This window comes from Durio zibethinus, chromosome 9 (genome assembly GCF_047325235.1).
Source record: "Durio zibethinus cultivar Kanyao isolate XHJ-2024 chromosome 9, ASM4732523v1, whole genome shotgun sequence".
Lineage (NCBI taxonomy): Eukaryota > Viridiplantae > Streptophyta > Magnoliopsida > Malvales > Malvaceae > Durio > Durio zibethinus.
Window position 1 is genome coordinate 3501814 of NC_143170.1, and position 27506 is coordinate 3529319.

The 27506-nt window shown below is 32.0% G+C and overlaps 3 protein-coding genes and 1 pseudogene across 4 annotated transcripts; 2 read left to right on the forward strand and 2 right to left on the reverse strand.

The window, feature by feature from the left end:
* The first annotated feature begins 264 nt into the window (after window positions 1-264).
* Window positions 265-3120, forward strand: LOC111306885 (putative polygalacturonase). The gene is made up of 6 exons (XM_022904879.2): window positions 265-616; window positions 909-1247; window positions 1637-1757; window positions 1846-2020; window positions 2114-2184; window positions 2332-3120. The coding sequence occupies exons 1-6, from the start codon at window positions 584-586 to the stop codon at window positions 3000-3002; spliced, it is 1410 nt and encodes a 469-aa protein (XP_022760614.2). The 5' UTR covers window positions 265-583; the 3' UTR covers window positions 3003-3120.
* Window positions 3121-3450: 330 nt separating this feature from the next.
* Window positions 3451-5169, reverse strand: LOC111306892 (small ribosomal subunit protein eS10y-like). The gene is made up of 5 exons (XM_022904891.2): window positions 5084-5169; window positions 4942-4990; window positions 4572-4848; window positions 4321-4450; window positions 3451-3709 (listed from the first exon to the last, which is right to left on the reverse strand). Exons 1-5 carry the CDS (start codon window positions 5084-5086, stop codon window positions 3626-3628), a joined length of 543 nt encoding a protein of 180 aa, XP_022760626.2. The 5' UTR covers window positions 5087-5169; the 3' UTR covers window positions 3451-3625.
* Window positions 5170-7921: 2752 nt separating this feature from the next.
* On the reverse strand, window positions 7922-9858 carry LOC111315635 (transcription factor MYB46). The gene is made up of 3 exons (XM_022917526.2): window positions 9588-9858; window positions 9352-9481; window positions 7922-8791 (listed from the first exon to the last, which is right to left on the reverse strand). Exons 1-3 carry the CDS (start codon window positions 9718-9720, stop codon window positions 8125-8127), a joined length of 930 nt encoding a protein of 309 aa, XP_022773261.1. The 5' UTR covers window positions 9721-9858; the 3' UTR covers window positions 7922-8124.
* A 9309-nt stretch (window positions 9859-19167) lies between these two features.
* Window positions 19168-21063, forward strand: LOC111315643 (protein ROH1A pseudogene; annotated as a pseudogene). The gene has a single exon (XR_016345373.1). The product of XR_016345373.1 is annotated as a protein ROH1A pseudogene (transcript).
* The last annotated feature ends 6443 nt before the right edge of the window (window positions 21064-27506 follow it).

A 27506-nucleotide genomic window follows, 5' to 3' on the forward strand; every position in this document is an offset into this window, starting at 1 on the left:
AATACAATGTATGATTTCACTTTAAATGTTGCAATATTTCTTGCAGATTTTACAAATTAATTTTGTTTAAAAATTCGGTACTCACAAGAATCAAATCCCTTCTTCCCCTTGAACTTTCTCAAATGTCTAAAAAAAGAGTTAGGTATCCAGGTCAATGACTCCATAGTCAGAAAAATACTAAAAGAAATATTTGTTTTTGAACAGAAACGTCATTTGACATAGACATATGGTGTATACATCAGGAAAATAGTTCGAATGACCCTGCTTGCTCAAGTTACCAAGCCTATCTCAGATTCATGGATAAAGGAAATGAAATCATTACGGTCAAAACTTGTTTGAATTCTACAATGAAAACTGTGTGAATTACTCCATACATTGCAGGAAAAGTCAAATTTGTTGAAGGGGCAGAGAGAAACTCACCGAATTATTTGGGGGTTTGAATTGTAATTTTGTTGCTTCTTTGATCTCTCCGCAAACTGCTTACTTTTGAAGGTTCCTGAATGCTTTGAACCTTAGTTTATATATGAACTAATAGCACACCTCTACTACATACGAAAAACAATATTCATTATCTTCCAGTTTGATGGAAATGTGGCCAACTCCAAGAAGAAACCAGGTAATCAAAAACTCTTCCGTTTCAGTCTCTACGTTTATCTCTTGTCAATAATTAATATACCATCATCTGCATAAGCTTCTGTCCGATTGTAACAACTTTCATGCGAAAGAAAATTTTGTTTGGTAGCTATGCCATGTTGGTTTCTTATTTTCTCCTTAATTCCGTTTTTATTTAGCTTGGAATGTCATTCTTGATGCATTTTTAAGCCCAATTTCATCAGTTTTGTTTCTGTACCATAAAAACCCATGTACTTTTTTCTCTATCCTTCTCATATCCTTTGCTTAATTTGCAGGTTCTTGATACCTTGGTATTACTTGGAATTGTTCTGGTTTTGATTAATTTATATGGTGTTGAAAGCCGAAAGGTGAGGGTTTTAGACGCATTTGACTACTCGGCTATAGGTAGCAGCAGAAAGTACACTGCCTCATTGACAGACTTTGGAGGAGTTGGTGATGGAGTAACATCAAATACAAAGGCTTTTCAGGCTGCCATTAATAACCTGAGCCAGAATGCATCACATGGCGGATCCTTACTCTTTGTTCCTCCAGGAAAATGGCTGACTGGTAGTTTTAATCTTACCAACCATTTCACTTTGTATCTCCACAAGGATGCTACTCTTCTTGCTTCACAGGTTAGAAACTCTCAATGGCAGTATATATTTGATCTTTTTTGTTCTATTAGGTAATTGGAAAGAAAAATCATCATGATTTGTGGATCTGAACTGTTCAGTTTCAGCCCTATGATAATTGTGGCCCTGCCTTGAAGAGTCACCTTCCAAAGGTGCTTAAGTCATGGTCCCCTCATTCTGACCATTGAGGCCCAACCACAAAACTTCAAACTTGGAAGTATTGGGTGGCTTCTGATTACTAAAAACCTTAATCTCAGTACTTCTTTGATGGTGACTATAATTTTACTTGAAGAAAAGTTTATGGAAAATATAATGATTTTTAATGAAATGGTTTATGCTGTCCTTTTTCAGCTAAGTCTGGTTACTATTTTTGTGTTTGAAAATTGTGTTAGGACGTGAGTGAATGGGCTGTCATTGACCCTCTACCGTCCTATGGCCGAGGACGAGATGCAGAAGGTGGAAGGTATATCAGTCTTATTTTTGGAACCAATCTTACTGATGTTGTGATAACAGGTACCGAGAAGTCAATCATCAACGAGATTTATCAAAATAATATCATAGGATTAAGGAGAACTTAAATATGGACTTCAACATATTTCAGGGGACAATGGCACTATTGATGGTCAGGGTGTTACCTGGTGGGACAAATTCCACAAGGGAGAGCTGAAATACACCAGGCCTTACCTTATTGAGATCATGTACTCTGATGAAGTTCAAATCTCTAATCTCACATTGATGAACTCTCCATCCTGGAACGTTCATCCTGTTTACAGCAGGTTTTTGCCCCTCTTATTTGCTAGCTTACAGTTTCCTCAGCATGTTGGCATGTTGGTATTTATGTTCTAAGATTGTCTGTAATAAAAATGCAGCAATATTGTTGTCCAAGGATTAACAATCCTAGCACCAGTAACTTCTCCAAACACTGACGGGATCAATCCAGGTGAGAAAGTGGGCAGTGAATCTGGCTATGCACTCTAAACTAATTATAAAAGAAGCAAGAGATGGATAACCTTATACCTGGAGCATATTTGCTACATAATCGGATTCAGTGTTAAAAGGTTTTGTCTTGCTTCCTGCTTTTGTTCAGACTCTTGCACAAATACTCGGATTGAGGACTGCTACATTGTCTCTGGAGATGATTGTGTAGCTGTTAAGAGTGGCTGGGATGAGTATGGAATCAAGTTTGGTATGCCAACAAAGCAGCTAGTGATCAGACGGCTCACATGCATTTCTCCATTCAGTGCAGTGATTGCACTAGGTAGTGAGATGTCCGGTGGGATCGAGGATGTTAGGGCAGAAGACATCACAGGCATCAATTCAGAGTCAGGCGTTAGGATCAAAACCGCTGTGGGAAGGGGAAACTATGTCAAAGACATATATGTGAGACGGATGATTATGAAAACTATGAAAATGGTCTTTTGGATGGCAGGGAATTATGGCTCTCATCCCGACAATGATTATGATCCTAATGCAATTCCTGTTATCCAGAATATCAATTTCCGAGATATTATTGCAGAGAATGTGACCATGGCAGCTAGACTGGAGGGAATTCCGGGCCACCCATTTACAGGAATTTGCATATCCAATGCGACCATTGGATTAACAAAAGAGCCAAAGAAGCTTCAATGGGATTGCACGGAAATTGCCGGGGTTTCAAGCGATGTTACCCCTCAGCCGTGCAATCTGCTGACGGATCAAGGACCAGAGAATGCCTGTAATTTTCCAGACAGCTTCCCATTCCCAAGTATCAACATTTAAATCTATTTATGCTCTTACAGAATTTGTGAAAGAACGAAGTTACCATATCAATTTCTTTTATGTGAAGAATACGATAAGATTTGCATTTTAGCATCTTTAAGAGATGTTTACATATCAACCTGGCCCTGTCAATGTTTGATCGAGTATATCATTTCAAACAAAGGCTAAATGCTCAATTTTGTCCCAAACTTTGCAGAGTTAATCAATTCAATATCAGACTTTTTAATTTTAACAATTTAATATTTATTTATTGGAGATGTAACAATTAAAGATTTTCTTGCAATTCACTTATATTAAACGCGTTGTTAAATCCCATGATTTGTGTAAATCATGCCAAAGTGATAACAAAAAGTACGTGCAGTGAAAGCTCAGAAAAGATGAGAAAAACAGAATAGATATCTCAAGCGCTTGGTGCAGCAATAAACACCACTGAACGTGCATATTGATCAGGCCAAAGAAAAAATTGTTTCTAAATTCCCATTAAATGAACCAAAGAGAAGCAATATTATATAAGCATCAAACAACTAAAGTTATCAAAGATTGAAGCATATGACAGGTACTTCTATGAACTCCAAATGCCAATAAACCTAAACCGACAAAACTATTTTTACAAATCATCCCTCTCAAGGAAGACCTGCACTGCCGGCCGCTCCAGCACCACCATAACCACCACCTCCACGACCAAAGGCAGGCCTTGTACCAGGGCCCTGGGTGTTCACAAGTAAGAAATTATATCAGGTTTTCTGTTTCAAGAAAAATAACCTCATTGATATGGTGATGCCTATGCATGACGATCAATATTTGGTGGCCTCTTGAAAATAGAAATAACTGAGAAAATTATTCAAGAAATCATACGAAAATTGCATTCTTCAAAGTGAAATAACAACAATCTATTATGCACAAATCAATTTCCAAAAAGTCCAAGGGCAGGGAGAAATGAAATTAAATGGCTGAAAGAAACATTTGCATCATGTGACACTGACACTCATTCACAGCTTATGTTACGCCACTAACGGGGAATCAACAACTCACCTCCAAAGCAATTTTTTTTTTTTATCAAATTCAACATTAAGCTAATTTAACAGAACATGAAACACCGAAAAGCAAAGAAATGATTCCTAAATTGACCAAAACTCAGAGCACTAAGAACTCTTGTAAAAACCATAAACGTTATAAACACAAACCAAACTATACAAACAATACACTTGAATCAAGTGATAGGTGATAACAAAGAAACAGATCAAGCAACAGTCCAGATAATGTATGTCATCTGCTCAAAGGAAAAAAAAAGGTCCAAAATTATTCAAAGCAACATTACCCTGAATGAAGGCTGATAATCAGCAGGAGCTCCTCCCTTGTCACCAAAATCGCCTCCTCCTCGTGGACCTCCACGGTAGCCATCTCTGTCACCAAATCTTCTCTCACCGTCACCAAAGCGTGGTGGACCACTGATTCATAACCAACAAGACCAACGGAAATATTAACAAAGCTAGTAAATTTCATCAACCCATACATTAAAAAAATCATTTTTATTAAATCAATGACCCAAAAAAAAACGAAAACCATTACCGTGGGCGGTCACCAGGAGGGCCCATGGGACGACCGGCAGGCTTAGTTTGTTTCTTCAAAGTAGCGGGAACAATCTCAGAAGGAAGATTAAGGTAAGTCCTTAGGAACTCAATGCCATCATTGGTAAGGTACCAGTAATAATGCATCCAAGCAAAAGTTTCACGAACGTATTCCTTTGACTTGAAGCTTTGCATCAGCTTTATTACTTGAAGATTTGGAACATCAATTTCTGGGTGCTTTGCCAAGTTATAATCTTTCTTTGCATAGCAAACGCCCTCTGGAAAAAAAAATAAAACCCATATTTTTAATCCAAAGATCTAAATGAAATATGGGAAAATTGAAATCTGGATGGGATTGATTATTTGGCTACCTTGGAAGAGGTACTTGGAGATCTCGCGGCGGTTCTTTTCTGGGATGATCTAGAAATCAAGAAACCAAACATATCAAAGGCATTTTCATGCAAACATTTTCTCAAAAACCAGACAGAGAGTTAAGAAAAGGGGGAAAGTTACCATGGTTGCGATGATAGAAGAGGCGGCGGCGGCGGCGGCTTTTTCTTTCTGCTCTCTTACCGCATATAACAGAGAAACCCTAGTTCAGGGTATGTGAGTTTCTTATCGTATTTTATTTTGTTATTTTTTAGGTTTGGGCATCATTTTGGGCTGTCTATAGGCTTTTTTTAGGACTACAATCGAACAATATGGTCTCAAGCTATCCTTTGATAACTGAATAAACACCGGGCCAGATTTAATACAGTCTGCTAAAGTTGGGTTCAAGGGAAAAAGGGCCACAAAATATGGGCCCATGAAGCAATAGTTTTCAAAGTTTCTTTTTTTCTAAATTTGCTTTAAAAGTTACAATAACAAATCCATGAATAGAATCATTCAATTTTCATTTTTATTCCAGAAAGGAAGATTTGAACCCTACCACTGCATGTGTTAATTATTGAATCAAATGTTCAAATGTTAGAATCATTCAATTAATTCATATCATGACATGTAAAATAATCCATGTCATGACATTTAAAAATTCAAATCCGATTTTTTTAATAAAAAAAATATTTTCCTACAAAAATGATTGAATTTATTATTCATCATTATGTAGGTTCAAAGCTAAATGATGATAAATAGGAATTTATAAGTAAGGTCAATTAATCTGAGATTAAACTATTAATTAATCCAAGAAAGAGACGATCCAAAAGAAAATGCCAAAGAAAGATTCATGAAAAATGTACCGCAATAATGCAATTACAGTTATTTTTTAATCAAGAATAAAAACATTTTTAAGAGTGTATAAATTAATAAATTAAATTAATGGTCACGTCATATAAATATTTCTTAAAATTTTCAATGTGACAGATAAGATTTCATGAGCACGAAACACTAAAATTCTACAATCGATTCTGCTGGTCGCTTCAAAAGAGGGGAAAGGTCCAGCACAACAGAGATATTCAATAACTCAAAAAAAAAAAAAAAAAAAAAAGAACCACCCTTTCTCTTTTAAATTAAAAGTGAGCAAAAAAAAAAAAAAAACCAATTCTAGTCCTAAAGCAAAGAAATCAATTAGAAAATTTTATCTTCGAACCTTTAGTTTAACAATTAAAAATGTTTGACAAGATATTAAGAATTTAATTTTGAATTAGGTTTCCTTTCTCTTTTTCTTGTATTAAGATTTTATTTGTATGATGTAACAAAAAAAATTTAAAAACTTAAATTTTATAATTAATATTGAAATTAGAGGAGATGTAATAGTCTTTCCATATTTAGACAGATTTGTTTGATTGAAGCAATATGTTATAATCCCTTCTTAGGTGAGGAGACATCTTTTTGTCATATCAAAAGAAGTCGTACAAGATGATTATGGCTTGTTAATGGCCGACCAGCGGTATTAGCGTTAATGTATATATCAGACCTAGTGGACAAGGACAACCTTTCCCCACACCAACCTATTCGATCAAACTTTTAGGATCTATCCATGTAGAGCAAATGTACAATTCCCCTGGATCTGGGGGTCCTTCTCATTATCAGAAACCTTGAGTTTTAATTTGTTTTGACATTCATAATGTTCTTCACCCATATTGCATTCAAAGGTACCTAGCTAGCCATCCCCTCATTGGCCATTACTCAAGGTTTCAAACAGTACCAGTTAAAAAAATAGTTCAAATTTATTTTTATAAGATAACATTTAATGAATCTGAATTTTGAAGCAATTTCTTCCCATATCCCATGTTGAGGCTACTTTTGCAAAAAAAAAAAAAAAAAAAGGTGGTATCATTGATTTCTCGATATGTGCCTGCTGCATGAGTTGAGGCAGTAAAAACTGATTACTGTATGTAATATATCTTCATATTTTCTGACTAGTACTCCTTTGATCCCTTCTTCTAGAGAGAAAAAAGTTCTTCAGGTTGATATTTAACCAAGTTTGCAACGAGAAAAACATGTGGAATTTTCGCCTGTAATTATTGCACGAATTAATATCCAAGAATTGTTAAACCAGCTTCAATTTTCAAGACTATTCTGCTGATTACTCAAGTATAGCTTTGAAGCAATTGACAATTGCACTAAGTGAATCCTGGCCACATGCCCATAACAGCTTCTGCAATATCTTCAAATTAAACAAGTGATGATTTCATCAAAGTGATCAGGAAAAAAAAATAGATATCGAACTATTATTGACTAGGATAAGTGGAAAGATGAAATGCCAACAAGGATGATATATATTGTTTCTGCTTAAGCAAGTAATGATTCATCAGGAAGACCAGTAGACCACTCAGTAATCAAGAAAATTAATCAGATAAAAAAGGCAACACACTACCTTGTAGTATTACGTATGCAGTTATACAGAACATGTCTATTTATGAAAATTATGTTGTCTTTAACGTAGTTATCTTGAGTGTCTCATAATATTGTCTTTTTTGTCCAAAGCTATGATCAACTGCAAAATCCCAGACCTTAATTCCATATTGTATGCATTTAGAGATCGCTATCGTTATATAGAATATTTGAGCAATCAAGATCAGTGCATAAAATTTCTCGTCAGCTGCGCCCTGGCAATGTTAGCCATATATGTTTTCAAAGTTTAATTTACAGTAGAGAAAGATATCAAAATTACATTCTTAAAGAATAATTGTACAGTTTCGTAATTCCCATGCATATCTGGTTAATTGGCATTATCGTCAGAATCATAAAATCTTGAACATTCAAAAGGATGACAAACATAGTGAAATTGGATCAAATTAATAAGAGTTATCTCATCAGCTTCAAACTTTCTTTTCTGGCTGTTACATTGCTTTTTATTCTTCCCTTTTTCTGTTTCCAAACATCATGAAGAAAAAAAAAAGTCATGCATAATTATGTTGCATTCCCTCACAATTCACAAGCTCATGATCAATAAAGTTACAAAAAGCAAAAAAGAAAAGAAAAACAAACTGTTTTTGTCAAATGCCTGGAACATTTTGAAAGCTACTCAGCGTAGATCAATGCTCGAGAAAGCAAAGGTGGGGGAGGGGAGAGAATGGAGAGGTTTTTTTTTTTTTTTCTCCACCATTAATAATTTATAGAGATGAAGGGAATGATGATAGTGCAGTTCCCATATTTGATGAAGTTGGTGGTATTGCTTCCCCACCAAGTTGTCCCTCAACAATATCCCAGAACAGAATGTTTGAACAGTTCTGGGATTCAACCCATTCATTCAACTCCTGCTGCTGCCTCTGCAAGCACTCAAGTGTCATTTCTCCTGCCTCATCCATGCTACAAGATTGGACTTCAATAGGCATCATATTTTCCATGTTCTCTATCAATGGTGGCAAACAATTATTTGTATCCATACCGACTTTGAAAGAAGTTGAAGGAGGAAATGCTTGCACTTGATGCTGATTGAGATTCCAAGTCTCACTGTTTAAATTAGCTGGTTCAAGGAAAAACCCTCCTCTTACATTACCATCTTGAATTCCGTCAAGTGGAGTTGTGTCAAACATAAATAAGGGGGCTGGAGAAAAAAATAGGGTTTCTTGAGTAGGTACTGCCCTTGTTATCAAATCCTGATTCACTAACTCTAGTACTTGGTTTGAAGCATAATTTATCTGGGAATTCTCAGTGCTGGGAGCAGTGTTAGTTGGAGGTGCTGACGGCTTTCGTATCTTCTTCTTGATCCATGAATTCCAGTAGTTCTTTATCTCATTGTCTGTCCTTCCAGGCAAGTGGCTTGCAATGTGAGCCCATCTAGAATTCCCCTCAGACATATCAGAAATTGAATAATATCGAGAAAAGAGAATGTAGGATTAATAATATGAAATACTACTGATTAACTTGGAGTAGAAATGGGAGAGAGTACTCAATCGAAGAAAAGAAATAATACTAATATTGCTTAAGGGAAGAAGGGAAATTAAGAAGAGAAAATTTTGAAACATGTGATTTCCAAGTGAAAACTTGTGTTTCAACATCTGATGCTGCCTTTTTAACGCCCTTGAAATGCTGGTGACAGCTGCCTTAACAACTATAAACAGTAGTGATCGTTGCTTCCAGGCCATTATAAGTTAAAAAAAAAAAAACTTGTTTTATAAAATACTTGACTTCAGTCTTCAGTTAGGAGTAGATTTTCATCTTTGAACTGTTCAAGTTCTTATTTTCAACACATCACTAGAAACTCATAGGAATTTCAGAGAGACAAAAATGACTGCAACCTGACTTCTGCACCACCATTAGACACAACCCAGAATTGTTATTACACTATGGAACTTTAATGTAAAAAAAAAAAAGGCGTGGACAAGGTCACTTTAAACCTGTTGCCTACAACCCCATGAAGGCTAATAATCAACTTCTCTTCCTCAGGAGTAAACCTCCCTCTTCTAATATCAGGTCTCAAATAATTAATCCATCTCAAGCGACAACTTTTCCCACACCTTTGAAGACCTGAAAAAAGACTTGATCAAATTACAAACATGCAGAAAAATGTTTATCAAAAGTTATATAAAAAAGGAACAGAAAAGAGATGGAGATAGAGAGATGGAGCAGTGACCAGCTTTCTCAGGGACTTCACTCCAACATCCATAGCCATGAGTGGTGATGTATCGAATGAGCTTTTCGTCTTCCTCAGGGGACCAAAGGCCTCTCTTAACCTTTTGTTGATTGCAGCAAGAATGGTGACCCATGTTTATTCGGATAATAAATATCCTTTCTTCTTTGTAATGCGTTCTTCACCCCCTCCCTCCCTAATTTCTATCTTTTGGTTTCTCTTTATTGTTTGATATCTTTTGTACAGAGAAGAAAAAAAATTATAGATAGTAATGGTTTCTTTTAATCAAAAACTATAATTCTTGGCTCTCTCTCAGCCCCATTTAAAAGTAAGAAATGCTATGCCGACATTGAAACAGTGTCCATTTTCAAAGGGACCCAAATTTTTTTCATCTAACACTAAAAAGACATTTCATCGGCTTCCATTCACACAAAACAGAGGGACAGAACTTACCATTTTCTACGTAGACTTGTATTACGTAACGCACGTTCCACTTACCCTTCATTCTTTCTTTGAAAATTTTCTGCCGGTTGTTTCCTTTTTTTTCTTTTAATTAAAGTAGCCTGCAGCTTGAGAATAAGAAAAAGAGTCGTAAGTATTTAGATTCTAATCTAAATATGTTAGATGCCAATTCTTAAAATTGACTGAGTGAACCCAACTGATATAAGCTCTAGATCGCTGACCGAATGAATGTTATCATCAATTATTTAACAACCAATGGATTGATGACACGTCATGTGAAAAATAATTGGAAAGTACATAGATGAGGAATTTTATTATTTATTAAAAGAAATTGAAGAGGGAAGGGAGGTGAAGACCGAAGGGAAAGCATTAAATTAATGCAAAAGAAATATAACAATATTTAAGAATTTAAGGTTTAATTTAGTTGCTTCTAATAATAATTTTTTTTAAAATGATATTTAATAATTTTAAATTTTAATGTATATCTTGCTAAGGTTGAAGACAATTACTGCTTTGTAATTTTTTTAGCAAAGTATTATTTACTAAAAGATGAAGATTATGTTTATTAAAATTTGAAACTCAACTTAATTCATGGAATTACTTTTAAATAATAGCATTTAATAGGGTTAATGTTTGAATTTTATCATTTATAACCCTTTCCCTTATCCAAAGTTATGGCCTCTTACGTAAAAAAATGTCTAACAAACAGGTATATAATAGCCATTACTACTATAATTTATAAGGGATAATTTATTGAGATTGTATTCAAATCAAACCAACTCATCCATACCAAAAAAGGGGTGACAGCAAACCATTAAACCAACACTTTTGTGGATCTTGATAAAGGTTTCGAGATGCTTGTTTTTCCATCTCATTATCAAAAAGCGGAAATGATGAAATTACTATTAATCTTGTCAGTCTTCCATATTTGCAAGTTGCAACCAAGCTATTTAGAGGCCAGGGGTGCTTTCTTGGCAAATATGCATGGTGCTCACCTTGTTTAAATCCTTAAAGTTTTTCTAACTGTTCACAAGTAAAATGAGAATACATATTTCTCTACCTTTTCAAGGAGTAGTTTTTTATCTTTTATGGAGACAAGTACTAACCTCTTTACAGTTATATTCTAGAATCTAGATATATATATATATATATATAATTACCTAAAAAACAGAATTTCATTTTCTTTTATGTGAATATGCAAATTAAATAGTTAATTACTAATACTTCGAAAATCGGATTTCTGCAAATTCAAGAATTACAAGGCATATGCAATAATGCAAACTTTCCTCAAGAAAAGAGCATTAATTTACAGCTAAATTTATTATGTATTAATAAGAGGTTTTGTTTATATAAAGATTATTGGACTGCACCCGCTATGAATATTTTTATGAGGTTCGAAAATTTACCATCAGGACTTTATTCTTTTAAGAAAAGGTGTCTTAATTTGGAAAAGGAGGTTGGGTGATTTTTGCTTATAAAATTACAGTCTAATCTGTAATTATTAGATGTGGGATTATTAAAGTAGGCTTCTGAACTTTCAAAACAGACTATACCTCATAATAAGTACAATTTAATAATTTTTGTATTAACAATATTGATCAGTTGCATCAACATGTTTAAATTGATCAAAGCTTTACATGAGAAAAGTCCAAATTAAGACCGTTTATGATGAAGTGGAAATACAAAGTTTATAACAGAAGGGAACGATTGTAATACAAGACTTTCGTTCAGTTAGGGGACAATTGGAGAACTGATGAAAATGAAATCACTTCATTTTTATTTTTCTTCATCCTTACTTATGGGATAATAATACATATAAAGACATTACCTCATTTCTATTTCTTTATTATCACATGATTTTTTATTATTATTTTAGGAACATTGATGACGGTTGCATCACGTAAAACTCTTGAATTCCAAAGTCAAATATAATTTCAGACCAAAAAAAGAAATTGCATCATTTTGCTTCTACTTGATTGTTCCATTAAAAGGAAAATTGAAAAAAAAAAAAAAAAAAACCCATCACGTAACTCAGATTATCAGTCTATTCTCTTAATTTGTTTGACTCAATTTCTGATTTTTTTTTTTTTTTGCTTTATTAACAAGAAAAACATTAGTGTTCATTGTCTAAGACGAATGCCAAAACGAAGCATAGTTAATGTCACACAATCCAATTGGTTGTATGATTTACAACAACTCTCCTTGATGAGACCCATCGAAATTAATTCAAATCCCATTTTGGGCAAACTTAAAATTTAATCATAAATTTTTTTCATTAGCCATTAGGATTTTTTTCAATATGTTATAGTAAAAATTAATTTATATTTGCTCTTGTTGATTAATTTCATGCCTTTATTTTTCTTTTTGTAACCGATGCCTCGTTTAGGAGGTGAAGCTCGTTCGAGTCCTTACCTATTCAACATCAGCTGGATTGCATCTACTTTCCCTTTTTTTCTCTCTACCCAATCATGGATATCAAACAATAATTCACTAACGTTTTCACCATTAAGATGTGTAAGTTTTGTCCTCTTGGAGCAACACGACATTAATTTGTTAAATTCTTCAATTGTATGTTCCAATTTGAGCTACATATGGAATAGAAACCTAACAATCTATAATTACACAAATCCAACATAGATTTCTTGTACATATTCTAATATAAAAAATTATTATTCCTACAGTCCATGTTAATCAGTCCTTTTAACAAGCTTAGCTAAGTTATATTCTAAATTATTTAATTTAACAGCACTTCATCAAATTGCTTTCCCTAATATCTATATATCAAAATCATCAAGAAAATAGATGTTAAGTACTATAATCTGTTAATAAAATATTAAAATTTTAATTTTAAAGATCAAAATTTAAATTCTAACAGTTTTAAGTAAAAAGAAAAACATCTTAACATCTTTGAAGTATTAGATTTGGAGAGAATCCTTCCCTATTAATCTGCCATCATTTTGGGATACTTTGACAGATTCGGATACGTGAAAGTGTCCTTGTTCTTCGTTTCTTAAATTAAGTCATCCAAAAACAACAGAAAATAACAAAAATAGCTAGGAACTAGGGTGCTATAGGGATTAATTATCTAAATGTGTATTATACTCAATCATGGGCAGAGTGTAATGTACACTATCAATGATTAAAAAATGTTTTTTCGTCTTGGGATACATCAAGATTAGTTAGAACATAAAATAAAAAACTTGGGTATTTCTTAAAATGATAGTGAAGGTGTGATAAACGCATGTATACGAAAATGGATAAAATATATACATTAACATATATTAATACTATTATTATAGATATGAATTGGAGAGGACGAGAGCCAAGGTTCTGTTGATTGATGTGAATCATCTCACCACATTTGATGTGAAAAATGAAAGGAAGTGACTTTTGCTTGGATGCATCGCAAGCCAAACTTTGAAATTAATATACCAATCATTTTTGAAAAAGACCTTTAAGGGAGAAGGGGGAGAGGGGGGTTGAAAAGTGGGAATGGGTATACTTAGCTTTAAGCAGGAGTAATAGGAGGGCAAATGGGCCTAAAATTGGGAATTTAAGAACTGATTAACAAAGAAAACTATGGGGGATTTTTGTTATATCAAAAGTAGTAATTTGAGAATATAAGAAAAAGTTGAAGTGTTGAGATTCATAGATAGATGTATTGAATGTTATTTTTTAAAATAATTGTATAAATTATCTAAATTAAATTTTAAGTTTAAAATATAAGAACTTTGCCATTTAAAGCATGATTGGTTAAGTTATTTAAGTCATGGATGTAAAGTCTTTATCATAAGCTATTTTGCTTAAATGTGGTCCTCATGGGGTTTTAACAAACCCCACCTTGTCTTCACCATTAATATAATTAAATAATGGCTAAAATAATAAAGAAATTTTGAATTTTATCATTTTATTTAAATAAATCTTTATATTTTTATTGCATTCAAATAAGTTCTTTTAATTTTTACTTTGCATTCAAATAAACCCTTAAACTTTAATTTATATCCAAATAAGCCATTAGTTTTTAATTTTTATCTAAATAAACCCTTAATATAAATCAATTTATTATTTGAAATAAAAGTTTACTTAGATACAAATAAAAAAATAAAGATTTATTTAAGTACAATAAAAATATAAAAATTTATTTAAATAAAATGATAAATTTAAAAAACTCTTTTAATATTTTAATCTTGAATAATCTATCTACTTTGTCAATACACTATATAAATATTTAATATTTTTCCCTCTTCATTCCCTGCCTCCACCATAAATCTTCTCATGGACCTTTTTTCTTCTTAGGTGCTCGTTTTTACCTTTCCTGCTCAATCCTTCTATGGTCCCCCATTTTATTGAAATAGTATTTCACCTTTTTCTCTCTTTCTTACTTCAAAAATGTTGGTTTGGCAGTTAAAGAAAGAATTGATAAGAGGGTATTCACCAATATTTCAGTTGATGTAAGCAAATCTATATTTTTATAGTTCATATACAGCAAGTAGAAGTTTTAATCGAATTGATATGCCCATGTTTCAATTCCACGTATGTTTAAAGTAGTTTGAATTATATTGATAGATTTTGGGTCTGTTTTTTTTTTTTTTTTTTTAATAATATTTAGAAGTAAGATTTATGAAATTCATTCAATACAATTTTTTTTTTTTAGAATCAATTCAAATAAAATTATTTATGTTTGAGATTATTTTGAAAATCGTAAATTTACCATTAAACAATGACACTAAGTGATTGCAATAATCACAACAAAAGTTGAGAAATTAACATATGTAAATAAAAATGATAGTGATTCAGGTCAAATCGAATTTAATTTAATTTTTTTATAATGTATAAAATTATAAATTTTTAAAATTTGATTTGAATTCGAATCAAATTTTTATACGATACAATCTGATCAAAATTAAATTTTATTTGTTAAATTCATCGGTTTTGAATTTTTGAATTTTTATATATTATTTTAATATAATTTTTAATATACTTAAGTAGAATTAGATATAAAATTATTATTTTTATTTTAAAAAATTATATATATATATAAAAATTAATAAAAATATATAATTTGATTCAATTTTTGATTTTTTATTCTGAAATTTAATTCAAAACTAATATATACATTTAATATTTGAACTTAATATAAATTAAATAAAAATTTTAATTCAAAACTAATGACACATTATAATTTTAAATTAATTTTCGATTTTTTTTTCTGCGTGTAAAGTGGGCTTTTAACGTCCATGGCATGCATTCAATCTTCAAACCCCCCCACCCCCACCCGCGGGCGATAGCTCTTAAAGCAGGAGTAAACTACCTATAGGGATCAGGAGACAGGAGACGTGAGAAAACTTGAAGTGGGAAAATCAACCAAGGCTTTTAGCACAATTTGGCACTTGAAACAAAGAATTTACTTAGCCTGAGAAAACTTGAAGTGGAAAAATCAACCAAGGCTTTTAGTACAATTTGGCACTTGAAACAAAGAATTTACTTAGCCCAAAGGCTCTAGGAAAAATCAACTTCATAGACTTGGCTTTTGGGTCTAAATCTTGTCTTCTGAATAAGCAACCATGACCCACTGACTCCGACTTGTTCTGAGATGGGGATGTTAGCTTCTTCTCATGACCTCAGTTTCAGAGTGCTTTTTAGCATGCCAAGAATGTTCTCTGTCTGTATAAAACTACAAATGTAAAGATGGAAATGGGATTTTTACATAATTCGGTCCAAGAAACATCACGAAATGTTGTCGGAAAATATACCTGCCACGCCTGCCTCACGTTCTGATCCATAGCTTGCATCTACGAGGACTGCAATGCACCTAATTTGGGTTGGGCTAAGTGAAATGAATACACATTTCCTTCATTTCCCAAGCCCCCACCCTATTCTAGGCTTCTAGCCCAGCTCAGAAAGCTGGGGGTAAAGTTTTTTTTTTTTTTTTTTTTTTTATGAAAGCTGGAGATGGAGTTAATAAAAAAAGGTGTTTGATACAAAATCATCAGAGTAAAATAGTTCGTATTTAACACTTTAATCCATCTCCTCAAATGGGTAACACAAATAAAAACTGATATCTTTTATCGCTAAGTAACAAAGCCAAAATTTTAAGTTACAGAATTAAATTAAAAATGTAATAAAATCGAGTTTAATTGATATATTTTTATATTTAAACTCGATTTAATGCAAAAATTTATGATTTAAAATTTAATTTTAATTCATATTAAATTTCATTTTTCACGCCGAAAATCAATTCATAATCTATTAACCATAAGTCACTCATATCTTATAATATTAAATTGAAGTTTCTTATTAACATTAGCAGTGGACCAAGGAGAGATAAAATTTGTGGTTTTACCAACGATAACTTCCTCATTTATTGCAACAGTTATTGATTCATCAATCTCACGATTAAAAATAAAAATAACTCTCTAATTTCCATCTAAGTTTTATCATCATGGTAATATAGAAGATGATGCTAAGACAGCTGGATCTAATGACTTAAAAAAATTTAAAACAAGTTGCCAAATGGCTGATACTTTTGCCTCCATGAGGTTTTATTTGAAAAAATCACTAACATTGTGAAAAAAAAATGCTTATACTTGTAAAACTATAGTATAAAAAAGACGGGGCATGGTCATAACTCTCCAAACATCTCATATAATTTAAAATAATTGGCTTAAATCATTATACATCAAATCACAGAAACAATCAAGGATTATGATAATTAATTTTGAGAGACCTAATTGATATTATATTAAATATAAATTTTTTATATAATATTTTTATTATATAATTAATATATATAGATATGCAAATAATATACTAACAAAAAATAAATGTTTCCAAAATTATAAGTTTTATCGATTTATAAACCAATATATTAAAAAACATAATACATTAAATAAACAACTTTAATTAAAACTATGATTCTTTCTTACAATTGCGAGTGATTTAAAAAAAGTATAAGTAAATTAATTGTTAAATAATATATATTTTTTTATCAAAATAAGAAAACTAAACTATATAATTAAAATAATAAAATTTGAAATTTTAAGGTTAGAAATTAAGATTTTTTTTAACCTTATAAATTAAGTGATGCCAATCTGACTTTTGTGTTAAAAAAATTGCATAATAGAGAAAAAGATCCAAAATAAAACTAAAGGCGAAAATTTATATGAAAAAGTGGAATTATAATCAATTAAAAAAGCATAAAAAAATATGTTTGATACTTAATTGGAGACCTTTAATCTTATTTGAGAAACTAAAAAATTAATTTTGCTTTAATTAAATTTATATTACTGTGATTTAACCCTTGTGATAAATTTTTTAATTTTAAAATTTATAAATAATAATTTATGGAAAAATAAATAAATAATATGATTTTAATACATCTTAATTTCAACAAATAAAATTAAATTATAAAATCATGTAAAAATAAATAAAATTAATTATTTTAGTTTGAAGGAATCATTCAATTTTATTATAACATAAATATTAAAAGAAATTAAATTTTGGGTTGGGGGGGGGGGGGGGGCAAGGACCCCTCAAGCCATTTCCACGGTCCGCATCTGCTTAGAGAAAATCCACGCAGGCAAAATTGCCAGCTAAGCTCCCCTTCTTCGGGGACTCACCACATTAAAAACTTTTTTTTTTAATTTTTAATTTACCATTAAATTTTTTTATACTATTATATCTTATTACATATATAAAAAAAATTACACATTTAAATTTTTTCAAAAATTTTAATTTTTAAAAACATCAAAAACTGACACGTCGCTCTATTAAAAAAAATAATCGGCACCACGTCACAAACTTAAAATCAATCAATCATTCATATAGTAAACTATAGGTACACAAGGATGAGGTGGACGGCCGGCGAATAGTTGTTGGTGGGCGACTATTAAGAAATGTCAAAACATCGTGCGGCTAAATGAAAGTGCGATGGTGCAAATACGTAGTAGGGAATCAAAGATGAAAAAAAGAGTGGGCCCCTCATGAATGACCTGTTCAAAGGGACCAATTTCCTTTTTAGTTTTTTTTTTTTTTCTGTTTTGGGCAACACAGATTGGACATTGGAGACCAGGCCCTTCCCTGTGGCTTGGACTTCGTCTACCTGGATCAGAACTGAGAACTACGCGTCCTACCCTACGATCAACAACCTCCATTTGTCACTGGATCAGTAACTCCCTTCAAAGTTTGGCCCTTCTTTTCCATCTAAAACTACAAAATTGCCATCATTTTTCACTTCTGTTTGTTTTTTTTTTTTTTTTAATGTTGATTTACATTATTAAAATTTTTTTATTAACTTTAATCTCATGATACCAATTCAATTTTAGAATTGATAAAAAATTAAATAATAAATCTTAGTAAATGTATAAATTAAAAGATATAAATATTTTTTAACATGAGAATTTAAATATTTTTAATTTATTTATTTTAAAATTTTCACACATAATTAAAAATTACTCATGATATCATAATTTTTTATCACTTTTTTTTGTTAAAATTTAGTAGTTATGATATACCTAAAGCTAGCATGTGTAAGTCATGTAGTCATAACTAGGGGTGTAAACGAGTCGAGTAGTGAGAAGTTCGAGCTCGACTCACAACTCTGGGCTCGATACTCGACTCGAGTTCGCTCGAGTTTTATTTTTCAAGCTCGAATTCGATTCGTGATCGAATTCGAGCTACTCGAGCTCGCTCGATTAAGTTCGATTAATATGTAAAAATAAGCTCGATTCGTATATTCGACAAGAGTTCGATTATTCATGTTTGAATTCGAACTCGAACTCAGACTCGAAATATTTTATTAATTAAAATAATAAAAATATATTTAAATATAAAAGCTCGATTAGGCTCGCGAGCTACTCGAGTCAGATATAAGAATACTCGAATTTGGCTCGATCGATAAGTCGAACTACTCGAGTTCGAGCTCGACTTGATAATAATCGAGCCGAATTCGAATTTTTTTCGAATCGAATTCGAATAACTTGCGAATACTAATGTATCATTTATACTCCTAATCATAACTCGTGAGAAAAGTGGACAACAAAAAGGTAACTTCTTATTTTGCACATTGAAAACTTGTTGAATTTCCATCTTTCTCATTAAAAAAATTTCAAGATGAAGCTTTTGGAATTATGGTGGAGTGTTTGATTTAAATTGATAAAGAAAAAAGAAACTTTGAAAAGAAAAATATAACGACATTGGGGGCACAATCGGGAACAACAATAAAGAACACTGCGAAGTGCCGAGTCAGCGTCCTAAGGCAGGAAGATGAACCGGTCTTGTCCCCGACAATCCATTTCCATCAATTTCGCCCCTTCTTTTTACTTCTTCTCCATTCGCGTTTCCTCTCATTGCCTTCGTTTCCTTTTTTTTTTTCTCCTCTTTTTGTTTCTTTCCTTTCTCTCCACGGGTTCCCCGAATATATTCCAACAGAAATGCCGGCGACCGAGTGCCAAAGCTCCTTCTTGGGGCGACTCAGCATCAGGCGGAACCAAGTCATCACCATGGATGGTAACCACGACCAAGAACTTGAAGACCTAGAGCTCTTCCAAAAGCACGTTTCTGATCGCTTCTCCGAACTCTTGTCTCCTCCGGATGACGTCCCTGTTGATGCCCTTCTCTCAATTTCCTGGCTACGCAAACTTCTCGATATATTTCTTTGCTGTGAAGCCGAATTCAAGGCTATTCTCATGATGGGCGATGACCCGTCTCAGATCTCCAAACCCCCTGTAGATCGCTTTATTCTTGAATTTCTAGACCGGGCCGTGAAGGCTTTAGACCTTTGTAATGCGGTTACCAACGGGGTGGAATCAATTAGACATTGCCAAAAGGTGGCGGAGATTGCTGTTTTAGCTTTGGACCGAAAGCCCGTTGGGGATGGACAAGCGAGTAGAGCTAAAAAAGCCTTGAATTCGTTGATGTCAGCAATGAACCTTGACGATAAAGAAGGCAGCAATACTAAAACGACCGAGAGGAGCTGGTCGTTTGGTCGCCGAGGTAGTAATAAAGATCGACTCCCGGGACATTTCAGGTTACTTTCTTGGCAGGTGGCCAAGAATTGGTCAGCGGCGAAACAGATTCAGGCCATGGCTACTAATCTTGTTGTGCCTCGTGGAGCTGAAGCTTCCGGTTTGGTCTGCCCGGTTTATATAATGAGCGTGGTTATGGTTTTTGTTATGTGGGCATTGGTGGCCGCGATACCTTGTCAGGAGAGGACCGGGTTGGCTACTCATTTTCCAGTTCCGAAGCAATTGAGCTGGGCTCATAGCATGATTGGGTTACAAGAGAAAATTGGTGATGAGTGGAAGAAGAAGGAGAAGAAAGGGATGGCTGGGTTGTTAGAGGAGATGCAGAAAATGGAGAAACTCGGACAGAGTCTGATAGAGTTTACGGATTCTTTTCAGTTTCCTGGAGAGACAGAGAAAGTGGAGGAAGCGGCTGCACATGTGGCGGAATTAGCGGAGACTTGCCGGAGAATGGAAGAAGGATTGCTGCCTTTGCAGATGCAGATTAGGGAAGTGTTTCATAGGATTGTAAGAACCAGAACTGAGTTTCTTCATGTGTTGGACCAGGGTGGGAAATCATCTGTGCTACTCGTGTAACTGTGTTGGTAATTTTTTCTCGGTCTGGGTCCAGACAGGGCCTTGAAGTTTACTAATTTTTAGTTCATGGTTTGATCTTCTTAGGTTCAGTTCTCTTCATGATTGTCTTGTCTATTTTGGCCCATGAAGATGGGACAGATGAACCTGCAAGCAAGATATGGTTTTCCTTTTTTAATTTAACACAGGCTTCAGCCACTAAGGTTGTGGTGAAGCAGCAAGCATATCCTGTGTGAAATATACCCATTTTTTTTAGCTTTGCCCCTTTGTTTAATATGTCAACTTTTATTTGATTTGAGTGCTGAAGCTTTTCTTTTCAGGGAAATGTAAATAATCAAACTACTATTTGAAGGGGGAACTAAGAGTTTCTCACTTTGCTGAAAGTAAATCTATGTTGGATCAACATTTTCTTGTTCTCTTCTTCACCAGAGTTTTTTTTTTTATCTTTCTTGGCCAATTTGGAAATGTGAAAATGCATATTAGTTTTTGGTACATTCTTTAATTGTCCTTTACATAGAAAAATCTAGTCTGCCAAACAATAAAACAATGTATCAGTTTTCTTATTTGAAGGAGAATGGGCCAAGGCAATCAGTTGATTGGATGCTGTTATACATAAATATAAAAACCTGATATTCATATGAGTTTTAGTCGGGAACCATTTAAACAGAAGAAAACAAAACCTCAGACAAGGTTACCTATGGAGAATAGCTACAGCTGTTTGTTTGACAATTGTTGGATTCTAACTTGCAAGGTACGGTAGGATCTATAGAATCTGCGTTTGCTTTTAACTTATGCAGCATTTTCAACCAGAAAGATTTGTTCATTAACTTACTCTTGATATGGATTACTGGATGGTTTGGACCACAACATGGGACGTATGGAAAACGTATAGGCGTTTCTTGAGACTACTATTTGTTTTACTGTGTCAGATTGCCATGCTTCTCGCGCTTTTTGAACAACTTTGTTAGAGAATGCAAACGTAACTAGTTAATAAACAGTATAATTTTTCGAATTGTTTATTTTTTTGGGTTTCCTCTATTATAAAATTTATATATATCTTATTATAATGTACAAATTTCAAAATTTATATGTTATGCTAATTTGACGATTTTATAGGAGAGATCAAGCAGTGCTAACATTTTAGTGTTGATTTTAAGCAAAATGCAGTCTTGAAAATTTCAAGTAATTAAGCAACAAGCTTGGTCAAGTCGATGATTAATTTTCCGTTGCATGGTCCAATTTTCCAGTAAAAATCTTCAGCTTTATATAGTTACATATCTTTTTGTCAACATATACTTGAATTATGATATTTAGTTCTTGTTATGAATTGTGACTACTTAAGTCCTTTTTTTGTACATTGGATCGACATTGGTGAGGAGGGTCTTTTCTGTTTCAAAATTCATTGTATTTTGCTGTATTTATGTGAGGCTCTATTTATTTTACGGATAATAATTTTTGAAAAATAATTTTTGAAAAATATTTATATTTTTTGAATTAAAAGATATTTTTTATTATTTGAATGAGTTAATTGGTTGTTTTTTTGAAAATTTTATTTTTTTTCAAATAATATTAATATAATTATTAAAATATTAAAATTTATTTATTATTAAAATATATTGAAATTATTTATTATTAAAATTATTAATATTAAAAAATAATTATATTTTAATAATACTATTTAATATTAAAATATTATGTTAATATTAAAAATGCTTAAAATAAAACTATTTATTATTCTTTATATTATTTATTAATATATTATAATTTTATTTATTAATAGTATATTATTTATTAATATAAATTTATTTATTAATATTATAATATTTGTCATAACGTCTAGATCCGGAGATCTATCACTAGACATTGGCTTGAAGGAGTTGCCACCAATCTTTTTTATCTATGTGCGATTGCCACCTAAGGAATCTATCTTTTTAGGGAACACCTAAGTTTAAAGGTCCTTAAAAGAATAGGTTCATGTCTATTAATCAGAACAGAGCTCAGGAGTTCGGTTAGGTGTGAGGAAGGTTATAGCACCCTCACAACGCCCATCAAAAGATGATACCAGCTTAATTTTGTGTTATCCAATAAGCGTAAAAAATTTATCAAATAATTAGTTGTTGAAAATTATTCTCAATTGACTCTAATATTTTTAGCAGAAAATTGAAAAAATCCCCTCACCTCAAGAGTATGCAATAAAACTACTGTTTTATTTGCAGAGACTCCATCGTCGGATTATTTAAAAAGAAAATAAAAAGGAAGAAGAAAAAAATAACTGCTTTTGTGCAGGAAAAATTGATACTTTCAACTTTTTCTCAAAATATTTTTGGAAACTTTAATTTCGAGGAAAATTGATACTTTCAACTTTTCTTCAAAAACTTTTTTTGAAAATTTATTTTTAAGAAAAATTAATACTTTCAACTTTTTCTCAAAAATATTTTTTGAAAAGTTTATTTTCAAGGAAAATTGATACTTTCAACTTTTTCCCAAAAATATTTTTTTTGGATTTTATTTAAAGAAAATAAAATAATAAAATAAAATAAAAGTGAAAATAAAAATAAAGAAAAGTAAAATAAAAATAAAAATAAAAATAAAATAAAGATAAAAATAAATAATATTAAACAAATCTAATCTAATAATAATAAATAAATAAATAACGAAAAAAAAACCTGAGAACGACTCGGCTTAGCGGCTCGGCTCGACTTGCCTTGAAGAAGAAAAACAGCTCGGAGACTCGACTCGAGATTCTAACACACCAAAACCCTTTTTTAACTTCTGTTTCTTCTCTATGTCTGTCTTTTTTCTGTGTGTTTTCTTCTGTTCTTCTAGCACCTATTTATAGTTTCTGATCAATCCCAACTCTTTCTGAGATTTGGATTCAATTTTTGAATTCAATCCCAACTCTGCCAATTCCCAAATCACGGCCAAATTCATTCCAATTTTTTTATCCTAATCTTAACCGAAAATTAATCAAAATAAAAAGATAAATATATTAATAGATAACACAAAAAAAAATAATTAGATAAATAAAAAAAATAGATAAATAAAAAAAGTAGATAAATAATAAAAATATTAATAAAAAATATATATATATTAAGTAATGAAAATAAAAATAAAAGCCCATTCGAACCAACTAATTGGATCCTAAACCAGGTCTAATAGGCTTAGACCCAAATTCTATTGGACCAAGCCCAATTGGCTTGGGTCCGGACTAAATAAGATGTCTACAGCTGCCCCTCTTTGCACATTTTCTGTAAAACAGGAATTGTGCAAAGACGTAGACACCCTTTCAAGACTCAACTTGACACTTTTTTTTGTTTTTGTTTTTTTTTGTTTTTGCTTGTTAAAATTTTGATTAAAGCTCCTCTAAACAGAGGCTCAATGACTTTGAGAAACATAAATGGCTCCTCTAATCAGAGGCTTAACTTTTGGAAAGTAAATTGCTCCTCTAAATAGAGGCACCATAACTTTGAAAAGTAAATTGCTTCTCTAAACAGAGGCACCCCAACTTTTGGAAAGTAAATTGCTCCTCTAAATAGAGGCACCACAATTTTGAAAAATAAATTGCTCCTTGACAATCATGTTCAAAAGAGTTATAGATCGTGATTGAAGAAATTTTGTAATGAGAACTCAAAGATTCACAATTTGAGTTCAACATTCATAGGTTCGGATTCGTAAGAACCTTTCAACTTCATAAGAATTTACTAAAATTTAATTCTCAGAATTTCAGTTTCGTTCAAATTTGCAAGATCTCAAGATTTGCATTTGCAACTTGTAAGACTCGCATCAAAGATCCTCATTTGAATTTTGAAGGCTCACATCCAAAAGTTCAAGATTTTTCAAAGGTTCTCATTTGGCAAACTTGGAATTCATATCCAAAAATCTAAAGCTTTTCATTTGAATTTTGAAAATTCACATCCAACAATTCAAAGCTTTTCATTTGAGTTCAAAGGCTCACATGCAATAAAACTTAGAGTTTCACATCTAAGTTCAAAGGCTCTCATTTAAAACATTAGAAGTTCATATCCAAAAGGTTGAAGCTTTGTATTTTGAAGATTCACATCCAAAAATTTAAAACTTTTAATTTGTTCGAAGATTCACATTTGATGAACTTTAGGGTTTCACTCCTCAAAGATTCTCATTTTGAAACTCAAAGATTCTCATTTGAGTTCTCATCAAAATATTCATAATTTTTTTTAAGTGACTAAAAAATTTACATGAATGAATGTTATGACCAAAGATGCAAATGCCTTCTTAATGATGCAAATGCGGTAACCTATATTCTTATAGTGCCATGCATGTCCAAACAAAGTTTAATTCATCGAATTATGTGCATGTACTATTCAAGCAATGATGCCCCCATGATACATATAATGCAGACGTCTATGTCATAAAATTCTAAATAATTATGGTAATATGGCTCTCAAAACTCCACCATTTCGTATGTTTTCCTTGTTCAGTTTCTCAATACTTTGAAACAAGTTTCATTAATCGATCATCACTTGACCACCATTCATGGACTTCTCAGCACTAACAAATTTTAGAACAAGTTTCATTTACCATCACTGGGTCATTTTTCATAGGCATCTTAGCATTAACCATTCCGAACTAAGTCACACTCATAGGTTTCTCAACCCTAACCATTCTAAAATAAACTTTATCCACTGATTATTTTCATCATTCAATCGTAACTTGCAAGTCATGTCGATCAATTCATCATTGTACTCATCATATGATCATCATTCATAAGCTTCTCAGCACCAGTTTCGTCTATTGCTCCATATCATTTTCATCACTTAACCATAACTCATAGGTTATATCAACCCATACATCCCCATATTCATTACTTGATTATACCACTTTTCAAGATTTGCCTCATCTTCATTTTAATGTCCAATCCATCATCATATTCTTCATTTGGTCACATCATGTATCCTTTCAAATCATCTCTTTTAGGTTTCTATCATTTCTTCATTTTGTTACCACCATCATCTTAGATTTCTTTTCAAATGAATGCAAGACTCTTTTAAGCATATATTCATTCATTCATTATCATTTTAATTCTTGACAAATACAATGTAATTAAGCATTTTTTTAATTCATTCTAAGGGTGTAACAATAAAAGAACACAAGGTGAATTATAATAAAGATAATCAATGAAGATCTATTTTGGTACAAAATAAATAGGAAAGGAAATAAATTGGATACATGTCATTGGGATGAATGGTATGTTCAAATGATGAATATTCAGACAATTCTCAACATTAATCTAGGATTCTTTTCAAAAACTCATTCCATTTACTGTTGAAGTTATCTTAGGCTTGGCAAACTTTGTCCCAGTCTTTGAGAGATCTTTAGATGTCTTTAATCTTTCATCCATGTAAATCATTTGACCTAGATCACCCTTTCAGGTTTTCAATTTGAATCTTTTTTTTTTCATTTTCTCATTTTTTTTCTTTCTTTCTTTTTTTTTCCTTTATTTTTATTTTTTTTTCATCATCTTTTTTTTTCTCATTTTTCATCTATTGTTGATATCTTCCACACATCAAACTTTAGAGCAATGTAGCATGATTCCATTATTTCATCATGAGTTATCTTTGCCTAATATATAATTATTTAATTTGAGCATTCACACTTGATTCAAATAGACTTTTTAAGGTTGTAATATAGGTCAAGGTGAGGGGTCATAAAAGAAATGGATATAATAGGCTCAAAACGTGTATTAAAATGGTTTAAAACCAAAGGATCATTTGATGCAACTTGGCATTTTGCCCCCACATCATTTCACTATTTTTTTTTCTCACACAAAAGATTCTCATTACTTTACCCGAAAATTTTTTTGTGACATTTTTTTTTTGCTTTTCTTTCTCTTTCCATTTTTAAAACTTTTTGTGATATATTTTTTTCAAAAATTACCCTTCAGTGTAGAGGGTGATCCTTGGTTAGGGTTCTTTAGAAAAAGAAATCATAATAGGCTCAAAGGGGTAGCAATGAATGGTTTTTCAAGTGATAAAAGAAAGATAGCCATTTTTCATCTCAATTGTGAATACTTTTCTTGAACATCATCTATTGAACAAAGCTCATGAACCTGTATAAAAACTACACATCTTCAAGACATATCTATTTCACCTCTAGTAACAGCTTACTTTTTTACTCAAATCATCTTTTCATATTAATGTGGATGAGTTCTCAAAATTAAATCTCAAAATTATTGTTATCATTGTCTAAATATTCATCATCTGAAATTTGAGAATGGGAATATAAATTTATGAAAGGTAACAGAGCATAGAGTAATGGTCGAGTGAAAGAGAAAATGTAATGAAATACATTAGCTTGCTTTTATTAAAATGATAACAAGTGAAGTCATATTGCAAAAAAAAATCTAACATTACTTGAAAAAGAATCCTAAAATGACAAAAAAAAAACTTTCAACCAGCCTTATCTCCATTCTTCAAAATTGTCTTCTTATGCGATTAGGTGAAGAATCTCTATTGACATCTTGCCTCTCAATTCATTGTGACTCTTCGGACCCTTTCTGACCAATGTGTTCTTGATTGTCACTCAGAGCACTAACATTAGGTGTTGTTGCTTTTCCTTGATCAAAACTTACCATTCCATCATTGATCAACCGTTGCACCTTATGTTTTAAAGCAGTGCAATTTTTAGTAGAATGGTCAGTAATTCCATAGTGGTAGTCGCAGTGGGCTGTAAGATCATACCACTTAAGATAGGGTGGTTTAAGTGGCTTCACATGACTGGGAGTAATCAAATGGCTATTATAGAGTTCTCGATATAACTTTGTATAAGTCATGGAGATTGGATCAAATACAAGTTTTTCTCGTGTAATCCGTTATTCTCGTGAACCACT

What these genes read in the sequence shown, in the direction of transcription:
- LOC111306892 (XM_022904891.2), bottom strand. An exon ending in CCTCCTGGTGACCGCCCACG is followed by an intron (nt 4,451 to 4,571) that starts GTAATGGTTTTC and finishes GTTATGAATCAG; the next exon opens with TGGTCCACCACGCTTTGGTG. An exon ending in ATTATCAGCCTTCATTCAGG is followed by an intron (nt 3,710 to 4,320) that starts GTAATGTTGCTT and finishes GTGAACACCCAG; the next exon opens with GGCCCTGGTACAAGGCCTGC.
- LOC111315635 (XM_022917526.2), bottom strand. Translation starts at nt 9,720, where the DNA reads ATGGGTCACCATTCTTGCTGCAATCAACAAAAGGTTAAGAGAGGCCTT. An exon ending in TGAAGTCCCTGAGAAAGCTG is followed by an intron (nt 9,482 to 9,587) that starts GTCACTGCTCCA and finishes GTCTTTTTTCAG; the next exon opens with GTCTTCAAAGGTGTGGGAAA. An exon ending in CATGGGGTTGTAGGCAACAG is followed by an intron (nt 8,792 to 9,351) that starts GTTTAAAGTGAC and finishes GGGGAATTCTAG; the next exon opens with ATGGGCTCACATTGCAAGCC.
- LOC111306885 (XM_022904879.2), top strand. Translation starts at nt 584, where the DNA reads ATGGAAATGTGGCCAACTCCAAGAAGAAACCAG. An exon ending in CAACTCCAAGAAGAAACCAG is followed by an intron (nt 617 to 908) that starts GTAATCAAAAAC and finishes CTTAATTTGCAG; the next exon opens with GTTCTTGATACCTTGGTATT. An exon ending in GTTCATCCTGTTTACAGCAG is followed by an intron (nt 2,021 to 2,113) that starts GTTTTTGCCCCT and finishes ATAAAAATGCAG; the next exon opens with CAATATTGTTGTCCAAGGAT.